The 21,562-nt window shown below is 41.4% G+C and overlaps 1 protein-coding gene across 20 annotated transcripts in view; it reads right to left on the bottom strand.

Annotated features, from left to right (window-relative positions):
- CADPS (calcium dependent secretion activator) overlaps positions 1–21,562 on the bottom strand; it is an 804,342-nt gene that overhangs the window by 361,732 nt on the left and 421,048 nt on the right. For all 20 annotated transcript variants that reach the window (XM_060307918.1, XM_060307911.1, XM_060307913.1 and 17 more), the window contains 2 exons: positions 16,034–16,147; positions 5,094–5,426 (listed from right to left, as the gene is read on the bottom strand). In XM_060307918.1, the coding sequence (XP_060163901.1) occupies positions 5,094–5,426; positions 16,034–16,060 (360 nt within the window). In that variant the 5' untranslated portion in view covers positions 16,061–16,147. The remainder of the gene's footprint in view (positions 1–5,093; positions 5,427–16,033; positions 16,148–21,562) is intronic.

The raw sequence follows: 21,562 nt of genomic DNA, 5'->3' as shown, positions 1-21,562 counted from the left end.
GTATGAGCAAGCTCTTCTAAGAGACAGACCCATGCAATCTCAGATAAACACAATCTACTTTTAAAAATTCTATGAGTAAATATGGAGACATTTATTAAGCTTCCTTTTTAAAAAATGGATTGATAGACATGGTTCATGTTATAACAGACAGCTGATATGCTAAGTGATAGAATCACTCTTTGTTAAACATCATTTCTCATTTGAGATAAAAACTGCAGTTCCCAGCAGCACCTCATAGAGAGATCATAGGGACCATCAGAAAGCTACACCAGAAATCAGATTACACTTTCCCCTAAAATGCAATATGCGTACAAGGAACCATGCGTATTTCTGGATTTGGAAGCACCTATGAACTGCTCTGTCTTGTAAGGAGAAGGACCAGAAAATATAAAACAAAACAAAAACCGATACAAGCAGGGTGTGAACGTAAGTCATACGATTTTCAGTTCTGTATCTTTGCCCCTACAAGTGGATCGAATTCTGCAGAGCTGAGTGTAATCTCTGAGAAAGCGAGTGAGTAAATCTATGATTTCTGAAACCTGATTGCAGGGTGTGAGAAGTACAGACTTCAGGTGAAATCTGTTCTCATCAGTCTGGGACTGTTTTCAGGGATGGCGTGAGAGGGATCTATCCCACCGACGTCAGTATTTCAAGGCCCTGGTCACCATAGCCAGGTCTCCTGTATGGCGTGAGATGATGTAAGAGGCAGACTAACGAAGAGCTCCTATTTTAATGGTTATGTTTCACTTTAATGCCTATTGTTTAAAAAGATCTAGTACACCAAAGCTGTGATTTCACGTATATTACTTCTAAGAATAAAGATAGGCTTAAAAAGTGAGTTAGGAGTTGGCTTAATTAGGAATATTAAATAAATAATCACACAGGTAGTACTTGGAAATGGAAAAAATCATCAAGGTGGTATACTAATGGCTGGAGTCTAGAATACATTGCTGAAGATAATTTTCTTCTTATCCTATTGTTTTGATAGTTTCTTTGTTGATATTTTTGCTATTTGTTTCTATTTACAAAATACCTATGTGCTTCAGGAAGAAAATTTGGAAACGCCGAAAAGCACAAATGAAAACCATGAAAATCAACCATAATGCTATCCCTAAAGATAAGCATAGTGAAGGTTTTATTTTTTACCCATCCAGTACTTTTTCCATAAAAGTGGGATTATGTCTTCACACTCTGGTTCATAGCCCGATTTTCCACTTAGAAATATGTCATGAACATTTCCCCATGTGGTAAGCTTTCTTCTTCAGTTGTTTTACTGGCTGAAGAGTATTCTCTCATACCGTTCAATCAAAATCTAGGTAATTAATCTCCTACTGCTGGGAATTAAAGTTGCTTCCATTTTTTCACTGTCATACAAAACGCTGCAATGAACATCTTTGGACTTAATACTCTTGTACACATCTCTAAGTATCTCCTTATAACAAATTCCTAGAGGGAGAGCTGCCAGGTTAAATGGTTTGCCCATTATAAAGGGGTTTTGCTGCAAATTAACAGATTATTCTATAGAAAGTTTACCATAATAAATTATTCCACCAGTAAGTTATGAGAATACCCAATTCTATAACATTTGTAATGTATTATTATTACCAATGTTATATTTCTTTTAAAATATTTCTGGTATTTGTCAATACAATTGCATAACTCAGATGACTAAAGACATGGAAGTTAAAAATAATCATGTATTTAGAATTAATTTGTGGGTTTTTTTTCTTCTTCATATGCTATTTGTCCTAATTTCTACTGAGTTGAACCACTGAAGCAATAATCAGATGTAGGTGTGAGTATAAAATATAATAAGAAATGTCTTAAGTATTCCTGTCCCAAGAAGTACTTCCCTTTATATGTCTTATAATTCTCTTTTAACTAAGGGGACAATCATTATTTTGGGGAGAGAGGACATGATTCTTTTATTATATTTTTTTCTAACTCATAGAACAGATGTTGAAAATACGAGTCAAATTAATTCATTTTTTATGACAAAAGAGCAAAATAAGGTGCTGCCTCTTAACCCTATTCAACAAGTTCAAAGCCATCAAGGTAAGAATGGCATAACAATAGACTCTTTCCAATGACGCTGATGTCTAAGCAAGAACAGAATATTTGCATGATAAGCTAGCTGCTGCAATAAGAAGAAAAATGAATTCCTAGAATCACTTTATGCCTAGCAGGTTTAGGAACACATGACTAACTGTAATTTTGAGTATTACTTATCACCCAGCTGGGTGATTGTCGATCTTTTTGAAGCTATGACAACCCATCTTCTTACCGTAGAGAAGATGGTGGTGATGGATGGTAATGCCACCTGTTTACCCTATTCTACAAGTGCCACATGGGATGCAGTACCATTTTAATTAAAAAGAATAATTAAATTTAATTTCACATTGAGACTTATTTGAGAATTTCGAAATACTTCTTGGCCCATCACAGGAACTCTCTACCTTCAGGTAGGCAATAAGTGCTCTGAATTGAAGTGGGCTTAGAAGAAAGTAGGGTGTCAGGAATTCCTTTGAATGTAATGTATATATTATATTATGAAATGCTAAACAGATTCCTATTTAGTAAAACATCCAGAAATTTCTGGGTCAGCTACAATGGTTGATAAGACCCTACTAACCAGGTAAAGCAAACTGCCATGATCCATTTGTTAATTCAGTGGGCATTTACTGAACACCTACTTTGTGCCAAGAACTGTTTCATGCATTGGAGATACTAGCAAATAAGGCAGAGATGAACTGCCACCCTGATGAGGCCAACATTTTGGTGAAAGATGGGCGGGGAGGGTGAGACAGATAATAAACAGATAAAAACAGATGAACAAGAAATGGAAAATAGTGGTAAAGGCTTTGATAAAAATAGGATGGGGGAATGGGAAAGAGAATGACTTGATGAGGTGTGTGGCAAGGGGGAACTTTAGATGGGGTGGTCTTGGAAAACCTCTTGGAGAAGTTGACATTTGAGCTGTTCCAGTCAGGCAAAGGTCTTGGCAAAAGAGCATTCTAAATTGAGGGAAGAGCAAACGCAAAGGCCCAGAACCAATCTGATGTGTTGGGGAAACAGAAAGAAGGCCAGTGAGTAAGCACGCAGGGAAAGTGGTATAGATCGGGGCTGATTCCTGTTCTTCCTCAAGCCGTAGTGACGAGTTGGAATATCATTCTAGGGGTGATGGGATGCCCCTGGAAGGTTTCAGGCACAGAAATGTCATGATCCAATTTACAATTTTAAAAGATCACTTGAGTTGGTGCGTGATGGGTGCATTATCATGGGGCAAGAAGGGAGGCAGGGTTACCAGTTGGGTAGACACTGGTCATCCAGGTAAAAGATGCGGGTGTCTTGAATTAGGGGGTAGCCATGGAGGCAGGAATAAGGAAGCCTCAAAATCCTGTAGCTCTCATGTTAAACATTTACTTATATACAGTGGAATATAACTCAACCATAAGAAAGAACGAAATAATGCCATTTGCAGCAACATGGATGGACCTAGAGATTCTCATTCTAAGTGAAGGTAAGTCAGACAGAGAAAGACAAATATCATATGATATCACTTATATGTGGAATCTAAAAAAAAGGATACAAATGAACTTACTTACAAAACAGAAATAGAGTTACAAATGGAGAAAACAAACTACCAAGGGGGAAGAGGGGGTGGATAAATTGGGAGATTGGGATTGACAAATACCCATTACTATATATAAAATAGATAACTAATAAGGACCTACTGTATAGCACAGGGAACTCAATACTTTGTAATGACCTATATGGGAAAAGATTCTAAAAAAGAGTGGAGATATGTATAACTGATTCATTGGGCCGTACAGCAGAAAGTAACACAACACTGTAAATCAACTATACTCCAAAATAAATTTTAAAACGTTAAAAATTAAAAACCAATAAAAACATTTATGGCACTGTTCTGATGTTGTCTGTTGACTTTTTGCCTCTTCCAGTAGACTATAACATACTTTAACTGCTACCATTTACACAGTGCCCCATGTTACTCTGGGCTTTACACACATGAATTCTCATAACAGTTGCATCCCAAGTTCATATGTGGGGAGGTTAACTAACTCCCAAGGCCCCAAAGCTAGTGAGGGGCCATCTTAAGATTTACCTAGGTCTGCTGGATTCTGAGCAAGGAACAACTCTTAGCCAATATACTACAGTGTCTTCACTTTACCAACTTTAGGGGCAGAGTTGGTGCAGGGAAACCAGGGCACAGCTGAATTTTTATAATGGTTCTTAAAAGGCAAAGGGCAGCAAAATTACCAGGAAGGGAGGCCCTTGTTTAAAATGCAGATTTCTGGGCCCTACCCTGAGCATGCAGAACTGGAATCTAGGGCCGTGGGCTGCAAATGTGCCTTTTAAAAATGCTCCCGAGCAACATTCAATAAAATCTGCAAAGACTGCAAAGTAGGCACATAATAAATAGTGGGTGAATAAAGAAATGTAACGGGGAAACGGTCACAGGCAATGAAGATCTAGGGTACTTCACGCCCCCAAACTGTGATCCAGAGAAAAGGTAACTTCATTTTTGGGGTGGGCTCAAGTGGGCCTCAGCCAGCCATCTCAGAAATGTAGATGTGACTAACATATGGGTATGACAAACTCAGGTGTTCTGGAAGCTTTCTGTTTTAAATAATTTCACTTGACGACCAGGTGCTAAGTCCAGCTGTCTCCCCAACTGAGGAAATACAAGCCCTTCAACTGGTAAATACCACCTATTTTAAAGACACATAATCTTTAAAAAAAACAAACAAACAAACATCATTTTGATCTTTTGGCACTTTCCACACATGGGCCAATTGACCCCTTAGACACAATACACATAATACCCAGGGTCCATGAGATTTTTAGGAGCTCACAAAACATTTAAATTTCTTTTTAAAAATCAGAAGAAAAACCTGAATATATTCTAGCCTGGATTATATTCAACTTTTACCAATGCAGCTATAAGATGTAATAAAAAATATTTTTTTAATCAAGAAATGCACATGAAGGCAGTGATGCCTAGGGCACACAGAAATCATCATGTGGCCTGCTTTACTCACAGCTCTGGGCCCAGGTGACAGACACCTTACCTGGCAGGCGTTGTACAAGAGCTGATGCTCGAACTTCTTGATCCCAAGAATGTTCTGGAACATCTCGTAGAGTTGCTCTTTGCTCAGAATGAGCTCGGAAGCTGCGCTGGCTGTCATCCGGGCCTGCTGCTTCCTGGGGTCCTCTTCCCCGCGGTAAATGGCATCAAACTTGGCCATCCACGAGCTCAGCACGGTCTCCTTGCTGAGGCCGTCGATCTCGGGCAGGCTGCGCACCCTCTTCTCGATGTGCTTCTTGAAGACCTCCCGCGAGTCGTTGGCGGAGCAGCCTCCACTCTGCACCATGCGGGCCACGCGGTCGCTCTTCAGGAACACCTGAGCAACAGCAGGGCAGGACAGACATCAGGAAGCCGCCCGGCAGTAACACACTCCCTGTGAGGCTGGAGGCTGGTGGCTGGGCCTGGGCGGACCCCCTCACGAGCCTCCCGGGAGGCACCAGTGTGAATCGCATCCTGCCCCGCTACCTCCTAGCTGTGGGAACTGAGAGAGGGCCTTTACATGTTTTGCCTTTGTGTCCAAATCTGGAAAATGGGAATAACAATGGCATTTACTAGGTTGTGGAAAGGATGAAATGAGACAGTCATATCCTGAGAAGCAGCATACAGTGTAGAGACTCAGTTGCTCACACAGCCTGGGGCCTTTCTGTGCCACTTAGTGGCAGTATTTCTTTTGGCAAATTAACCTCTTTGTATCTCAGTTTTCTCATCTATAAAATGGGGAAAACAGTAGTTTCTACAGCACAAGTGTTTTTAAATGAGGATTAAATGAGTCAATATATGATGAGCACTTTAAAAAGTGGCTCATATTAATGCCATATAAGTTGTTTTGGTTGTTATTATTTTTATATGTAAAGTATCTGGCATGATGTCTGGTACACAGCACTTTACACAGTACATAGTCCACTATTTATATCTCATTTTAGCCTCTCAGTGATACTCATCACAATTAAAACCGAACAAGGATTAGGTACATATGTATTTAACGCCTGTCTCCCCTCCCCAAATGTAAACTCCACGTGGGCAAGGACTGTGCCTTTCTTGTCCCCCCCAAATATCATCCATCTCTAGAGGGGGGCCTGGCGCTTTGAGAGTGAATGACAAGGCATTAGACTCGATCCGTTTTGTAGAAGGAAAAACCAAGACTCCAGAGAGGGGAAGGGACTTGCTCTTGGTAACTCAAATTGGCTGACTCTAAACGCACGGTCTTTTGACTTCACCCTGGCTCCTCCCTTTCCTACGGGTCTCACCTGCCTGGTGGGAGAACCCCTGGTTGCTTTGCTGGTGCTGCCTGGGTCCTGGGATGAAGCAGCCATTAAGAATAATTTGCTTTCACCCCAGTGCCCACCATTCGGGAGCTTATACAAGCTACACAGTTCTAGGGTGTCATACAAGGCAGTGAAGCTGCTGCTTCCCGTTCACAAAGAGGAAACATCTGACACTTCTGAGCTGTGTCCTGGTCACACTTCAGTAGGTGCATAAATAGCCTTCCAGAGGCGGAAGAAATGTTCACTCCCCTGTCGGATTTCAGGGGATGCCTTTGGCAGGCAATCGCTTGAGGGGCATCTCATTGCCTCCTGCTTCATCACAAAGCCTTCCTTGGGGAGGAGAGATGTTAGAAAGATGAGTTCCATTTATTGTCAACTGAATGAACTAATTCAGAGAGAAGGGGGGCTGAGGGTGTGCTTCACAGGCTGGAGGCCATGGCCAGCTCCACTGTGCCTGGGAACTGGTACTCAGTTGAGACCTTAGAGTTCATTTAAAAATCAATTATAGAGAAAAAAAGTTTCAAATGAATCCTCAGGCCTTACAGGCTTTAATGAGCTAGGAATTCACCCGAAAATCTGTAATGCTTAATGCAGGTAGTTTCTCCATGTAACACACTGTGCCTCAGCTACAGGTCTACATCTCAAAGTACATCAAAGTTGTGAAGCAAAAGAGGAAGTTTCTGGAGAGGCAGTATAACATTGTGACAAGACTTGTAAACCATGATCTCAGGCCAGCTCTGCCACTAACTTGCTGTGTGACCTTGGGTAAGTTATCTCCATTCTCTGATCCTCTAACTTCTTTTCTGTACACTGAGAGAGTTGAACTATAAAAGTTTGAGCTTGTCTTTTCAGCTGTAATGTTTATACTCTTCTCCATGAGCCCATTCACCCTTTCTTTGGACACTCACTGGGGGAAGGCACGTGCCAGCTGCCACGGTTACAGTGGGGAGCAAAACAGATGCTGATCCAGCCCTCGTGCCTCCATGACATCGTCCTAATCATCCCATACAGACATCATTACAATCTGGGACAAGTGCTAGCCAAGGGAAAATACACAGGTTCATGGGTGCCCGTAGCCAGGAATATATTCCAATATGCAGTTAGGAAAGCCTTCCTGGAGGAGACATGAAATGTGAAAGATGGGTAGGAAAAGAGTGAAAGAAGGAACAATATGTGTAAATACACTGAGGATCTGAGAAAATAAGGAGAAGCCAGTATGGCTGGGGCAGGAGGGGTAGGAGAATGACCAGTATAAGATGGGCAGAAGGGGTCAGCTGGCCAAGGGCATGGGAGGCCCCATTAAGAACATTGGTTTTCATCTGAAGGGCACTGGGAAGCCATTGAAGGCTTTAAGCTGGGACATGACACAATCAAGTTCACATTCTCTGGCTTTAATGTGGAAAACAGACCTGAAGAGGGACAAGAGAATAGGCAGGAGGCCAGCTGAGAGACACCTTATGAGCATAGGCGAGTGATGATGGTGGCAGGGATGCAAAGGGGTTAATTCTTTGTTGTCAGCGCTAACGACTATCAGAGGTGACTTAAAAACATTCAATCAATGATGAAGCCATATCCTCCTCCCATTTGTCCATATCAGTGTCCCACAAACCTGTAGCAGGCCCCCGTTATAAGCTCTCAGCACCATATTCCTTTCTCCCAAAGCCCTTCCACAGCTGCCATTTGTCTCTGTGACTATTTAGTTAATATCTGAGGCTCTAGCTAGACTATAAGTTCCAGGAAGGCAGGAATTGTAGTTGCTTTTTTTTCCTATTATTTCTTCCGAGTGCCTAAGACAGTGCCTGGCACATAGCTGGTGCTATGCTGAATGACAGAATCGGTGAAGGAATGACACGAACAAAGCAGACATCTCAAAGCAGAGACCCTATGGAGATTATATCTGGATGGGGGAACGAAGGTAAAGGAGCAACCAACAAGCACAATATAATGGTCTCTTAAAACAATTGACTGACGCTACGTTTTTCCATGGGACCTGACAACACAGGGTAAGAAATGAGGATATTGGCACGTTGGTCCCAGATGGCATCCATAACTGGTGACCCCTGGACCCTGAGCACATTATCTGTTTCCCACAGTCCCTTCCTTTGTACACAGTAACCACTCAATAAATATTTGTTGAACTACTAGCAGATGGCTTTAGATAAGTCACTTAACTTCTGTCAACCACTCTCTCCTTTGCCATCACATGGGGTTCACCCAGCCAGACTTCTTTGATGAGGATCAAACTGAAAGGACTCTGAAAACTGGAAGGCTCCCTCTGTCCACAGGTAGGATATAACTGCCAGGCCCCAGAACGAAAGGAGGTAAGTGGAATGTCAAGAGCATAGAGGAAGGAGGCGGAACATCGAGGTGACAGCCAAGTGCCAAAAGGCAGCAAGACAGCCACGGGGAGAGAAGGCGGTAGCGGAAAACTAATTTTCCAGGCACATCATCTGTCTTGGCTTCTCAGTCTGTCAGAAGGGAAGTGGGGCCAGTGACACGCTTGTGTGTCTCTAAAACGACCCCTGAAACTCATTTGTACCTGGAGCTCTATCGGGTACTTTGGGTTTTGTTTTCTGTTTCATTTTTTGGTAACTGTTGTGAGAGGCTTCAACTCCAGGCATAACTCTATGCAGCACATCCATAAATCCTCCCTACCTGCCAACTCCCAGACAGGCAGGTCATGATGGGAGAGGGCAGATAAACAAATAAATACGGAATGGGGAAGGGCAGTCAATTCAGCGACTCAACCCCATCCATCAGTCCTTTGCTCCATCGCCAGAGCCAAGCAACATCAAGGTTGTTTTAGAAACACACAAGCACATCGGTAACTGATGATTGTAGGCGATACGGGGTAAAGCTGACCCAGCTCTGGCTTCTTCACAGACAGGCTGAGAACACAAGATGGATCCTTTCCTGCTCTACAAAGGCATGTCATTTCAACATAAATAAGAAAAATACCTAGATGCTAGAGTAAATAAGATTTTAAAAACCTACAACAACCAGGTTACTAATGAGTTTTACTAATGAATGGCACACACATAATGGGAGCAGCGGGCTTTAGTGTCAGATGACCTGGGATCAAATCCTGGTTCCACCAGGTGCTAGCTTGGTCAGCTGAGCGAATTGCTTCAGCCTTCTGGGCTTCAGTTTTATCATCTTTCAAATGGGAATCACAATCACCCTCCCGTGTAGGATTTGAGTGAAGATTCAGTGAGACAATGAATGTCAACCGGTGAGCATGGTGCTCTACTACAAGAATGTAATAAAAGTTACCTGTTATTTTTAAATAGAGTATCATGAAGCCATTAAAAAGATAACTTTTTTTTTCATCAGCATCAAAAGATGTCCATGAACTTATGGTTACCATGGGGTAAGTGGGGGGAGGGATAAATTGGGAGATTGGGATTGACATATACACACTACTCTATATAAAATAGATAACTAGGGCTTCCCTGGTGGCGCAGTGGTTGAGAGTCCGCTTGCCGATGCAGGGGACACGGGTTCGTGCCCCGGTCTGGGGGGATCCCACATGCCATGGAGCGGCTGGGCCCGTGGGCCATGGCCGCTGAGCCTGCGCGTACAGAGCCTGTGCTCCGCAACAGGAGAGACCACAGCAGTAAGAGGCCCGCGTATCACAAAAAAAAAAAAAAAAAAGATAACTAATAAGGACCTACTGTACAGCACAGGGAACTCTACTCAATACTCTGTAATGACCTATATGGGAAAAGAAACTAAAAAAGAGTGGATATATGTATATGTATAACAGATTCACTTTGCTGTACACCTGAAACTAACATAACATTGTAAATCAACTAAACTCCAATAAAAAAAAAAAACCCCACAAAAGATGTCCATGATATGCTGTCAAACCAGAGACTTCCAATGGTAGGGGTGAAGTGGGGCTGGGGCATAGGAGCATAACCCTTGATTGAGAACATCACAGGTAATAACACTTGACTGATGAGAGTATATCATATGTGTGAGTTTTGAAGAAGACGAAAGAAGATAGAAAACAACTGTGAAATGAAACAAGTGGGTTATTAATATTTTTTAGTTACTTTCCATCTTAACATGGAAATCAAGGAGCTATCTTTATGTGTATAGACACATCAAAAAATACGTAGAAATATATATGCCAAAATGTAATAGTGGTTGTCTAGGATCGTGGGATTACAGGTATTTTTCTTAACCATTTCATTTACATTTTTCCCTACATTGTCTGTTTTTATATTTGGCATGTTTGACTTTCACAGTCATTTAAAACACCCCTTTCTACATGGAAAAATGAGAAATTTTACCTTCACTGAGGCAAGGTACATGTTAATTTCTAAAATAAAAAGCATCTTTGGATCTTAAAGTTATTCTTCAGCAGAAAGTAAGGTTATCCTGGGCAAACTTAGGAAGCACATCTGGGGCCATGAGCTGTGGTACGTGATGGTAGATTAGGAACAAAAGTAGTTCTCTTTCCCCTTTCTATGTCCTTTTGCCCTTCCTTGACCTTGTATCTTCCACACCCAATGTCCAGGCCCCAAACTAGGGAGTGGATTGATTCCATAACTTTCAACTCTCCGCTATCATTTCTTTCTTTTTTTTCCTTAATATTTATTATTTATTTATTTGGTTGCACTAGGTCTTAGTTGCGGCCAGCAAGCTCCTTAGTTGTGGCACATGGGCTCCTTAGTTGTGGCATGCGAACTCTTAGTTGCAGCATGCATGTGGGATCTAGTTCCCTGACCAGGGATCGAACCCGGACCCCCTGCATTGGGAGTGCAGAGTCTTATCCACTGCGCCACCAGGGAAGTCCCTCTCATTTATTTCTATACAGCACGTGGGCACTACACCACCACTCTTCCCCTCTAACCTTAATATATTCATAATAGCACTTTCCAGTTGCTAGATTTACAGGGAGGTTGTGTGTCTGAGTGTGTGTGTGTGTATGTGTGTGTGTGTGTTTGTGTGTATGTGTGTGTAATTTAGTCTTGACAACAATTATGCAAGCAAGATCCCACTACAGATGAAGAAGCTGAGGCTCAGATGTGGCTGAGGTCTCACAGCCCGTGTGCAGCAGAAATGGAGTTCAACTCCACGTCTTTTGGACACTCAACTCATCCTCTTAACCACTTGGCCCTCTGCCCCCTCCTTCCTTGCCTGACTTTTTTCACAAGAATGAACGCCTTTAGAATGGCTAGTTACTCTTTTCCTAGGGATATATCTATTTCAAGGCCACTGAGGAATTATAGTGATTTTGCTTATTGGAAAATGTGTAGCTTTATTTTAGAAAAATAGCCAGGTGTGACCTGACATCTACTTTTCTTAGATTAAAATAAGGTCAGTCATAAAGACAAACGAACGTTTGTCACCCTGTGCAGAGAACACCTGCAGTTTTTGCCTGCCAACCGTCCGTCCCCTTCTGATGACAGCACCTCAGTCCGAAAACACATTTGTCACTGCACACAGTTTCAGTGGGACTGTCAATCACAGGACCTTGCAAAGGAAGGACAAGGTCCTGTGACTGGCGATCAGACCTCCCCTTCTGGGGTTCAGATTCAGAGTGCGGAGGCCTAAGAATGGAATGGGGTTGGAGTAGATTCATACCAGTGATGGCGTGTGCATTAAATCCTGCTACCCGGCTTCCTGAGGCTAAGCTGTCCTGGTTTCCATCTTTTCTTTAGGTTGGTTATTTCCTTTAATAACAAAACAACAGTTGTTGTTATTATTAGGGCTTAATTCAGCCACAGTCAGTTTCTTTTGCTAGCAACCGAAGAACTGTGTCTGATACACCATTCAAATCTAGTTTGACAAAAACTAACTGGGGCTTTGTTAGAGAAGATCAGCTAAGACCAAAACGAAACAAAACTCAGTTGTAACAGTGGCGCTGGCGGAAGTCCAGATACCGGCTGTCCTGTTCTAAAATGAGTGTTGGTATGTCTTCTCCCTTATTCTACACTCCCTCTTCCCACTATATCTCCCCATGTTTCCTTCCTGGCAGGATCTCAGTGAGGAAGGTTCTGTAAGACCTTTCCATCCACCTCTTTTCTATGATGTCGGGGCCAGCGTGTGAAGGAACCAAAATCAAGCAGGGAGATGGGGAGGGAGGTGAGGATGGAGGGTGGGAGGGCTTATGTTTCACAATTTGTCTTAAAAGAGCTGAGAGTTAGAAAAGATGAGGGGGCCCTGGAGAAAAGGGTGGGCTCTCTGATGGCTTAGGACCGTGGCTGTGAAAACAGGATAAAGTTGCAGGGCCAGATCTCAGAGCATCCATCTCAGTGCCCACCCTCCAAGCCACAATGAAAGAGATTAAAGGATTAATCTCCTGCTCTGCTTGATCTGCTCTGCCAATCAGGGCCACACGGGAAGGACAAAATAAACCTGCACGCTCGCGAGAGCCATAGGGAACCTTGGTCTCCCTCTATCCTGGAGACCAGCTTGCAAGGAGTGCTGGCCAGCTGGGGCCAGACTGGGCTGGATATGGGTGGGCACAGATGGCAGAAGGACAGTGGCTCCCCACTCGCTTTACTTTTAAAAAATTGCTCTTTACTACTCTAGCAAGTTGACAAACCATTATTGTCTTAGCAAAACAATGCCATTGCCTGAAACTGACTTTAGTAACTGACTATAGTAATCTATAGTAACTGACTATAGTCAGTTTCTGGAGAAAAAGTTTGGTTTTTTTTAAATTGTCATTTTCACTGGTAAATTGGGATGTGTCAGTGTTTATACAAACAGTGGAGTGGAGTATGTGTGTGTGCGTGCGCGTGTGTGTATGTGAGGGGTGGCGGCTGAGAATTTAGAAGGAGAGTATCTGTTGGTTTTGCCTGTTGAGCACACATTCCCCCTTCTGTTCAAAAGCACGTCCAATTTCTTGATGGGAAACCAGGCCATTTTCAACACAACCGGTTCCAGTACAACCGAGCCTGCACTCTGGCTCCAGCGGTGTTATCTGTCCTCGGTCTATGCCACCCCTCATCTATAGTGATTAGTTCAAGAATGGACACAGGGCCCATGTTGGTCCAACCAAGTCACCTGGGGCCTTTTGCTGGGACTCTCAGCAAAGAAGTACTCTCTTTGCCCCTGGAGTTGCTAAGCTGGCAGGATGGGAACTTTCAGTGTTGTTCACATAGAAAGAACCTGCCCAAGAATGCAGCCAACCGGGGAAGAACAAAGCCGAGGTGTGGGGGGAAAGATACCCACCCTGCTGGCATCTTTGGAGTCTCTGGATCCAGCCACATCGATCCAGCGAAAGCCAGATCTATCCCTGGACTTTAAGCTGCTTGGGCAAACAAATCTCATTATTGGCTTAAGCCAGTTTGACCTAGGTGTCTGTACTTGTAATCCAAAGAGTCCTGCCCGGGACAGATACTGACAGGGAAACAACTGCATCCCAGAGGAGGGCAGAGAAAGACACACGAGCTTCTCCACTGCCCAAGAGTAGAGGGAGAGAGAGAAAGGGATGGGTAATCAACCTGGAGTGTGCCCCAGTGAAGGATTAATCCTGATCCCTTGACTGGGGACCTCTGTTTCAGAGGATTAGGCTTCCCAGGAAACATGAATCTTAAGACTCTCTAAAGCTTTGCTAATGACTATGGTAAATAATTAATATCCCACATTATTTCCTGTTGCTCAGATCTTAATATTAAATATTCAGTAATTTCTTAAGGTCTGTATTCTCACCAGACTTAAAGGAAGCTCTTTCAAATAAACTAGCCACGATAGAGGAAGATATCAGGATCACTATAGATGTCGTGGTAATTTCCAGAGACTCATTAGCAAGTTGATGACTATTAATTTTCAAATTTAATTAACAGACAAGTGGCACTTTCTTGTAATTTATATCATTAGTCAAATGAGCCTTCTCATTAAGATCTGCAATCTACAAGTTTACAAACTGGTGAATGACTTTAAACATGGAGAACTATTGATAAGGAACTACCTGGTCTCAACTGGGTTTTGGATTTTGACGAAAGGGGGAAAAATTAATTTCATTCCCTGGTGGTTTCTAAACAGAACTTTTCTTAAATATATTTAGGTTATTCACTACCACACCACCACCGTGATTACAAACCTCATTTCCACTCTCCCTCAAATCCAACCAAAAAATGTGTCACATCAGAGAAAGCACCAAGTTCGACCCTTACTGGCAATCATTAATACTACTTGTACTAATGAAAAAATGTTTAAATTTGACACATATGAAAACAAACCAGATGTCTAGAACAGATCCAAACAGAAATTTCATTGAGGAAACGGTGTGCAAGATGAGTCTGTGGATGGACCCAGCAAACATCACAGAGACAAAGGCTGTTTACTATTAAAGGCTAATTAGGAAACAAATCAATAATATTTTCACAAGATCTAATTGCAATCTTGCTCAACTCTCTCCATGAAAGAAGGAGTCAAGTGCTGGAGCAATAGGAAGGAGAGTGTTACGGAATCAATCAAATAACTTTTTTAAAGCATCTTCTGAGAAATGGAGCACCCAATGGGCAGAAGAAGCATGTACCTGGAGCATCAGCAAAGTGGGAGCACCTATGTTTTTGTTTTAAAATAATTTTCCACCTAATAATTGAAAAAAGAAAAGAAGGAAGAAAATCAGCAAAGCAATCCCACAGGGGAAAAATCAGAAGTCTGTTGGGTTTCCTAACACCTACTTCACAATTTATTGTTATTAGGTTGAATTGCATATGGCAGGATTCCATCAGTTTTTTAATGCTTAGGGGGTGGTTTCTAATGGTTTTAATCTAGCCTTGACAATAGGTAAGACATTTGGGGCACAGGATTCCAAATACAGAGAATATCTGGTTCAGATGAAAATAGATTAATACAAAGTTAAATGTCTTTCAAAGACCAAATGATATGTATGTGAGGTAAACACTACCAATAGGAAGATATGGCATGTTCACTTCATTAATGACGTACAAACGATAGCAAATGTGCACATTTTGAAAGAAAAACTACAAAATTTAAAATACTAGTGGAATTCCAACTTCACTTTACTGATAACTAAACCTCTGAAGTCTAGAGGTGAAAATTCACTTGTGGTATATACTCAGGATATATTTTCTCACTTATAGGTTTCTACCTGAGAACAGTGCTGCATTTTGGATGCTGTTCTAACTTGCAGAAAAGAACTCACAGCACCATTTTAACGGAAAGAACAAGGAAGCTAGTGAAGGCAACATCCTTTGGAGGTGTTGCCATCCTCTAGAAAGTGGGTTAAGTGGTGGGAAAATGCTTCCCATTTCAAGTCTTTCAAGTGAGTTCAAGTCTTAGCCTGTGGCATTTTAACAGCTGTGTGACCTTGAGTAATTAACCTAACTTCTCTGAGCCTCAGTCTCTTCATCAGTAAAGTGGGAATAACGGCAGTACCTAACTCAAAGACTGTTGTCAAGATTAAACAAGAAATGGTACATAAAGTACTCACCACTCTGCCTGTTATAACAATTGGTTGGCAAACAGTAGCCTTTCTTCCCCACTACCCCCATACCCTGCCGAACAAAATGCTGTTTTCCTTTAAATTGTAACCAATCACCAACCCCTTGGGCTCAGGAGGGATGGCCCTGTAGAAGGCCAAGGCTACTATTCTCACCGACCAGTAGTTCAGAAACTCTGAGCTTCAGGCTCAAGCAGTCTTGGCATTCTTCTGCCCGGTGCATCTTACCTCGTAGTAACTCTGGACAGCGTTCATAAAGGCTTCGTCAGCCACGATTTGGGTTTCCCCATTGAGAAAAGCCTGAAACCGGTCCTTGACTGTCTGCAGCTGCTGTTTGCTGATCTGTAAGAAACAGAGAAGTAGGGGACAGTGAGGAATTTCTCTAGACAAGGATCACGGTTACTTTACGTTGAAGATGCCAGGCCCACTGACGTGCTAGAGCCGGCTTGTACAGGCGTGTGGGAGCTGATTATTATATTCACGGGAATTCTGTGAGGCAGTCGTTAAACAAAGCCATTACTAAAAATTAATATAAATTACAGCTAAATTATATTGAAAACAAGGGTAAGACACACTCAAAATTCAATGCTTCCTGGTGATTTTACCACATTTGCTACTAGCTGAGTTTTTGAGGTCACTTACATCTCTGTGTTTGTATGGTGGAAATGATATAAAATGTGGTGCTGCCTCACATTTCTTCCCAATTTTGCATTCAATGATTTTTTTATTGGAAGCTAGACATCAGCCAAGGTGGGAGTGTTTACACCACGGAAATTGGCAAATGCTACACATCAGGGTTGGATTCTTTTGTTTTGTTTTGTTTTTGTTTTTTGGGGAGATGGTTTTTTCAACACACCATTGCACGGGCCCCTCAGGTGGTCTGAAATATCCTGCTTTACAAAGATATAATAAACAAAACAGTAAGGTACTGACATAAAAACGGACACGTAGATTAATGGAACAAAACTGAGAACCCAGAAATTAATCCACGTATATATGGCCAACTAATATCTGACAAGGGAGCTAAGAATACTCAATGGGGAAAGGATAGTCTCTTCAATAAATAATGTTGGAAAACCGGATATTCACATGCATAAGAACGAAACTGCACTCCTATCTTACACCACTCACAAAAATTAATTCAAAATAGGTTAAAGACCTCAATGTAAGACCAGAAACTTTAAGACTACTAGAGGACAACGTAGGGTAAAACCTCCTTGACATTGGTCCCGGCAGTGATTTTTTGGATATGACACCAAAAGCACCAGGAATAAAAGCAAAAATAAACAGGTGGGACTGCATCAAACTCAAAAGCTTCCACATAGCAAAAGAAATAATCAGCAAAATGAAAATGCAACCTATGGAATAGGAGAAAATATTTGCAAACCATCTATCTGATAAGGGGTTAATATCCAAAGTATGTAAGGAACTCATATACCTCAATAGGAAAAAAAAGAATAAAAAAGTGTAGAGGACTGGAATAGACAATTTTTCAAAGAAGACATGCAAATGGCCAGCAAGTACATAAAAAGGTGCTCAATTTTACTAATTATGAGGGAAATGCCAATCAAAACCAAAATGAGCTATCACCTCACACCTGCCAGAGTAGCTATCATCAAAAAAACAAGATACAGGTATTGGCAAAAGTGTTGAGAAAAGGGAACCCCATGAACTGTTGGTAGTAATGTAAATTGGTGTAGCCACTGTGGTTCCTCAAAAAATTAAAAATAGAACTACCATAAGATCCAGCTATCCCACTTCTAGGTATACATCCCAAGGAAAGGAAGTCACTATCCTGAAGAGATATCTATACTCCCATGTTCGTTGCAGTATTATTTATAATAGCCAGAACATGGAAACAACCTATCTGCCCATCAATGGATGAATGGATAAAGAAAATGTGATATATGTATGTATACACACACACACACGTGTGTATATATATACATATGTACACACACATATAAATACAAACACACATATACACATGTATACATATATATAACAGGCACACATTGGATTATTATATACACAGAGACACAGACACACACGTTAGAATATTATTCAGCCACAAAAAAGGAAATCCTGCCTTTTACAACAACATGTATGAACCTTGAGGGCATTATGCTAAGTGAAATAAGTCAGACAGGCAAAGATAAATACTGTACGTTCTCACTTATATGAGGAATCTAAAAAATCTGAACTCATAAAAAGAGAGACTAGAATAATGGTTACTGGGGGTTGAGGGGTAGGGGAAATGGGGTCCAAGGGTGCAAACTTCCAGCTATAAGATGAGTAAGTTCTGGGCATCTAATATGTATAGCATAGTGACAATAATTAACAATACTCTATTAAGTACTTGAAAGTTGTGAAGAGAGTAATCTTACATGCTGTTACCACAAGAGAAAAACAGTAATTATGTGAGGGGATGAAAGTGTTAACTAACCTTATTGCGGTAAGATTTCACAATATATACGTGTATCAAATTGTCACATCAGACATCTTAAACTTATATATGTTATATTTCAATAATATCTCAATAAAGCTTGGGGGAAAATACCCTGCTAAGTGCAGCATGGCAATATACAAAGGTTTTCAAACTTTACTGTTGTTACATTCATGATCACATGAAAGGTGATATTTAGGTCGAAGATACACTTCCAGGATGTGGCATAGATAATTTGGGCAGTAGGTTATGTGTAATTCCCTGCCTCATCAAGCCCCCTTTCTTCCCCACATAGGAAAGCATTCCTGAAAGATTCCTATTTATTCTTCCTCCTCCATTCTCTGTCTGGCTGTGTCCCACTGTCCTTCAGTCTCAGCATGAGCAGTGCTAACTTATGAAGCCCTTCCCAAACCCTAGCCTACATCTTCCTGCTAAGTCATTCTGAGGCACATCATTTATTCTAACTACTTGTTATTTATCGTCAAATTTGTTAGATGATCTGCCTTTCCTTGCTATTTTGTTCTTTGATGTTTCCCCAGGGCCAACTTAGTGCTTTAATACATGGCAGGCATTCATGTTAAATGAATGAGTGAATAAATGAAGTGTATGGAAGACAAATTATTTTTGAGTATCCTTTCATCAGTTCTAATTTATCGAAAAACAAAGTCAGCTAAAAACTTTACTCTTTTAACCATTATTTATGCAAAGTCACACTTCCTAATTGACAATGGGACACTGTGAGAACTGCTGCTCTAGTAGAAAGAGGAAGAAGATTATTCCAGGCTCAGTTCTATCGACCATTGTGTCATCTTGGAAAAGCCACTTAGGTTCTCAGAATTGGCCACGGACTTAAAAGCCTTTCTGGAATAGGGCCGGGTTTAAATAAATGAAGTTATCCTAGCCTCAGTTTTCTCACTTGAAAAATGATGATAATCCTTATTACTCACTATCTTGGGAGAGTTATAGCTACTCAATCACATGAGTTCTTTAAAATTATGAGTTTGTATATTCATTTAGAGTGTTTGCATCATCAGAGTCAATGTAAGTCTTGTTAGTAGAAAATAAAGCTTCAAGCTATAGGAGACTGAAGCCTCACAGGAGCTTTAACTCCATCAGGAAATGAATCAAAACAGACTTCTGAGAACAGACATAGATGAAAGTCGGGGTGCTTTAGTTAATTTTTGTACTTGGGGAGAAGTGGGGAACAGTGAATTGGGGGGCAGATATAGAGGGGGTAGTTTTGTTCTAGAGCACCACTGCCCAATGTCAGTGTAATTTTACATTTTCTAGTAAATTTACATTTTCTAGTCACATTAAAAAAAGTAAAAAGCAGGTGAAATGAATTTTCATATACTTTGTTAGACCCAACATGTCAAGATAATATCACATTGACATGTAATCATTAGCGAAATTATTAATGAAACATTTTACATTCTTTTTTTACACTGTGTCTTTGAATCTAATGTACTTTATACTTAAAGTACATCTCAATTCGGAATAACCCCATTGCAACTTTTCAGTAGCCACATGTGGCTAGTAGCTACCATACTGTACGGCGTGAGCCTAGCGCATGGAATGAACTCACTTCTAAGCCGCTTAAGCTTTCCTGTTCTGACGCAACGATATTGGTTATCAGAGGAGTTATACAGAAAATCATAGTTATTTTGTATGTGCTTGAAATCATTTACACGGAAATATCAGGCAGTGGTTGATTTGCTCATAAAAATGACATCATCACGTGAATTTCTTTCACGCAGGCGGATTTAAGTCTCAAACCTTTACAGCATAGCACCACCAGCGGCATCTCACAGAATTTCTTGCTCAGAATTCCTTCCAAGTCTAGATTCATACTAACTCTGCATGATTTCGGGGGTGGGATGGAGTGGGGTGATGGGGCAAGAGAGGGAAGGGAGATCCATAAACCCTGCTTTTGCCTTAAGTGCTTAAGTAATGTGAAATAAAATAAGGTGCACACCATCTGAAGGATAAAGATTGTTGACCCAGGCCAAATCCATTATCACTCTAACCTTTTGTTAAATAAGCCTAGTGTTCATTTATTTTAAGAAATATTTACAGACCACCTAGCCCCTGCCTGGTGCTGCCCCAGGCCCTGAGGTCAACAAAATACATTCGACCTCTCAACTCACCGGCCAGGGCTAGGCACTGGGGTATCAGCATACCAAAAACAAACAAAAGTATGGTTTAGGGTTTCAGAGGAGAGAGATTACAGACTATAAAATTCACAAAACGAAATTTGAAAAATAGATATATGTATAACTGAATCACTTTGCTGTATACCTGAAACTAATCCAACACTGTAAATTAACTACACTATGATATTAAATTTTTAAAAATTACCACAAATGGGATGGTTTTAAAAAAAAAAAAAGACTCAAAAAGAGAAGCCCTCCAAGAACATTCATTTCAGTTGAGTTCAGAGAACTCACATCATGAAGCCCCACAAAACATACGCCACTTCCCTGGATACCCCAAGTTCCAGGCAGGAGAGTTAGGGACACAGGTTATCGTAGCAGAGCTATGTTTGCATCTGGGCTTGACACCTGCCCATCCGTGTTCACTACTTTTCTCACCACTAATTTAACAAGCATAGTGTCCACTTAATCAACTCACTAGCTGTGTCTCACTAGGCAAACGGCTAACCTCTGGACACCTCAGCATTTTTTACCTGTAAAATGGTGCCAATAGCGACCTCAGACAATCGTTGTCAGGATTAACTGCGATACATAAAATAGCCATTGCAGAACCTGGCACAGCATGTACGCTCAGTGGACATCAGCTGCTGTGAAGCTTGATCCTCTTCAGTCTTCGCCTTGAGAAAGGCAAAGACTGTTCCTTTGAGAAAGCATGCCCGTGGGAAAATTCCACATGCATCTTCAAAATCCAGCCCATGGGCTCCTTCCCAGCCTTCCCCAGCTGGAGTTTTCTACTTGCTCAGGACTTTGTTCACAACCCTAAGGGCACATGCATCATGCTCTGGAGTCGTTCTTTACTTAAACACCAGTGCTCAGAGGCAGGGTCAGGAGTTGAGAATGTAGGCTTGGGGTCAAAGGGATATGGGTTCAAATCCTAGTGATACCACTCATTTCCAAGGTGGCTGACCTTGGGAAAGCTACTTTCCCTAAGCTTTGGTTCTTCAAGTATAAAATAGGGATTATAAAACCTATTTCCTAGGGTTGCTGGAAAGATGACTAGGAAATGGGATGATGTAGCCATGGATCTTAGCACACTCTGGGACAAAAGAAGAGTCCAATGATAAGGGGCAGGCCACAGACTAAATGCCCCAGGGCCCT

This window comes from Globicephala melas, chromosome 11 (assembly GCF_963455315.2).
Source record: "Globicephala melas chromosome 11, mGloMel1.2, whole genome shotgun sequence".
In the NCBI taxonomy this organism is placed as follows: Eukaryota; Metazoa; Chordata; class Mammalia; order Artiodactyla; family Delphinidae; genus Globicephala; species Globicephala melas.
This window is presented reverse-complemented; position numbering and strand designations above follow the sequence as displayed.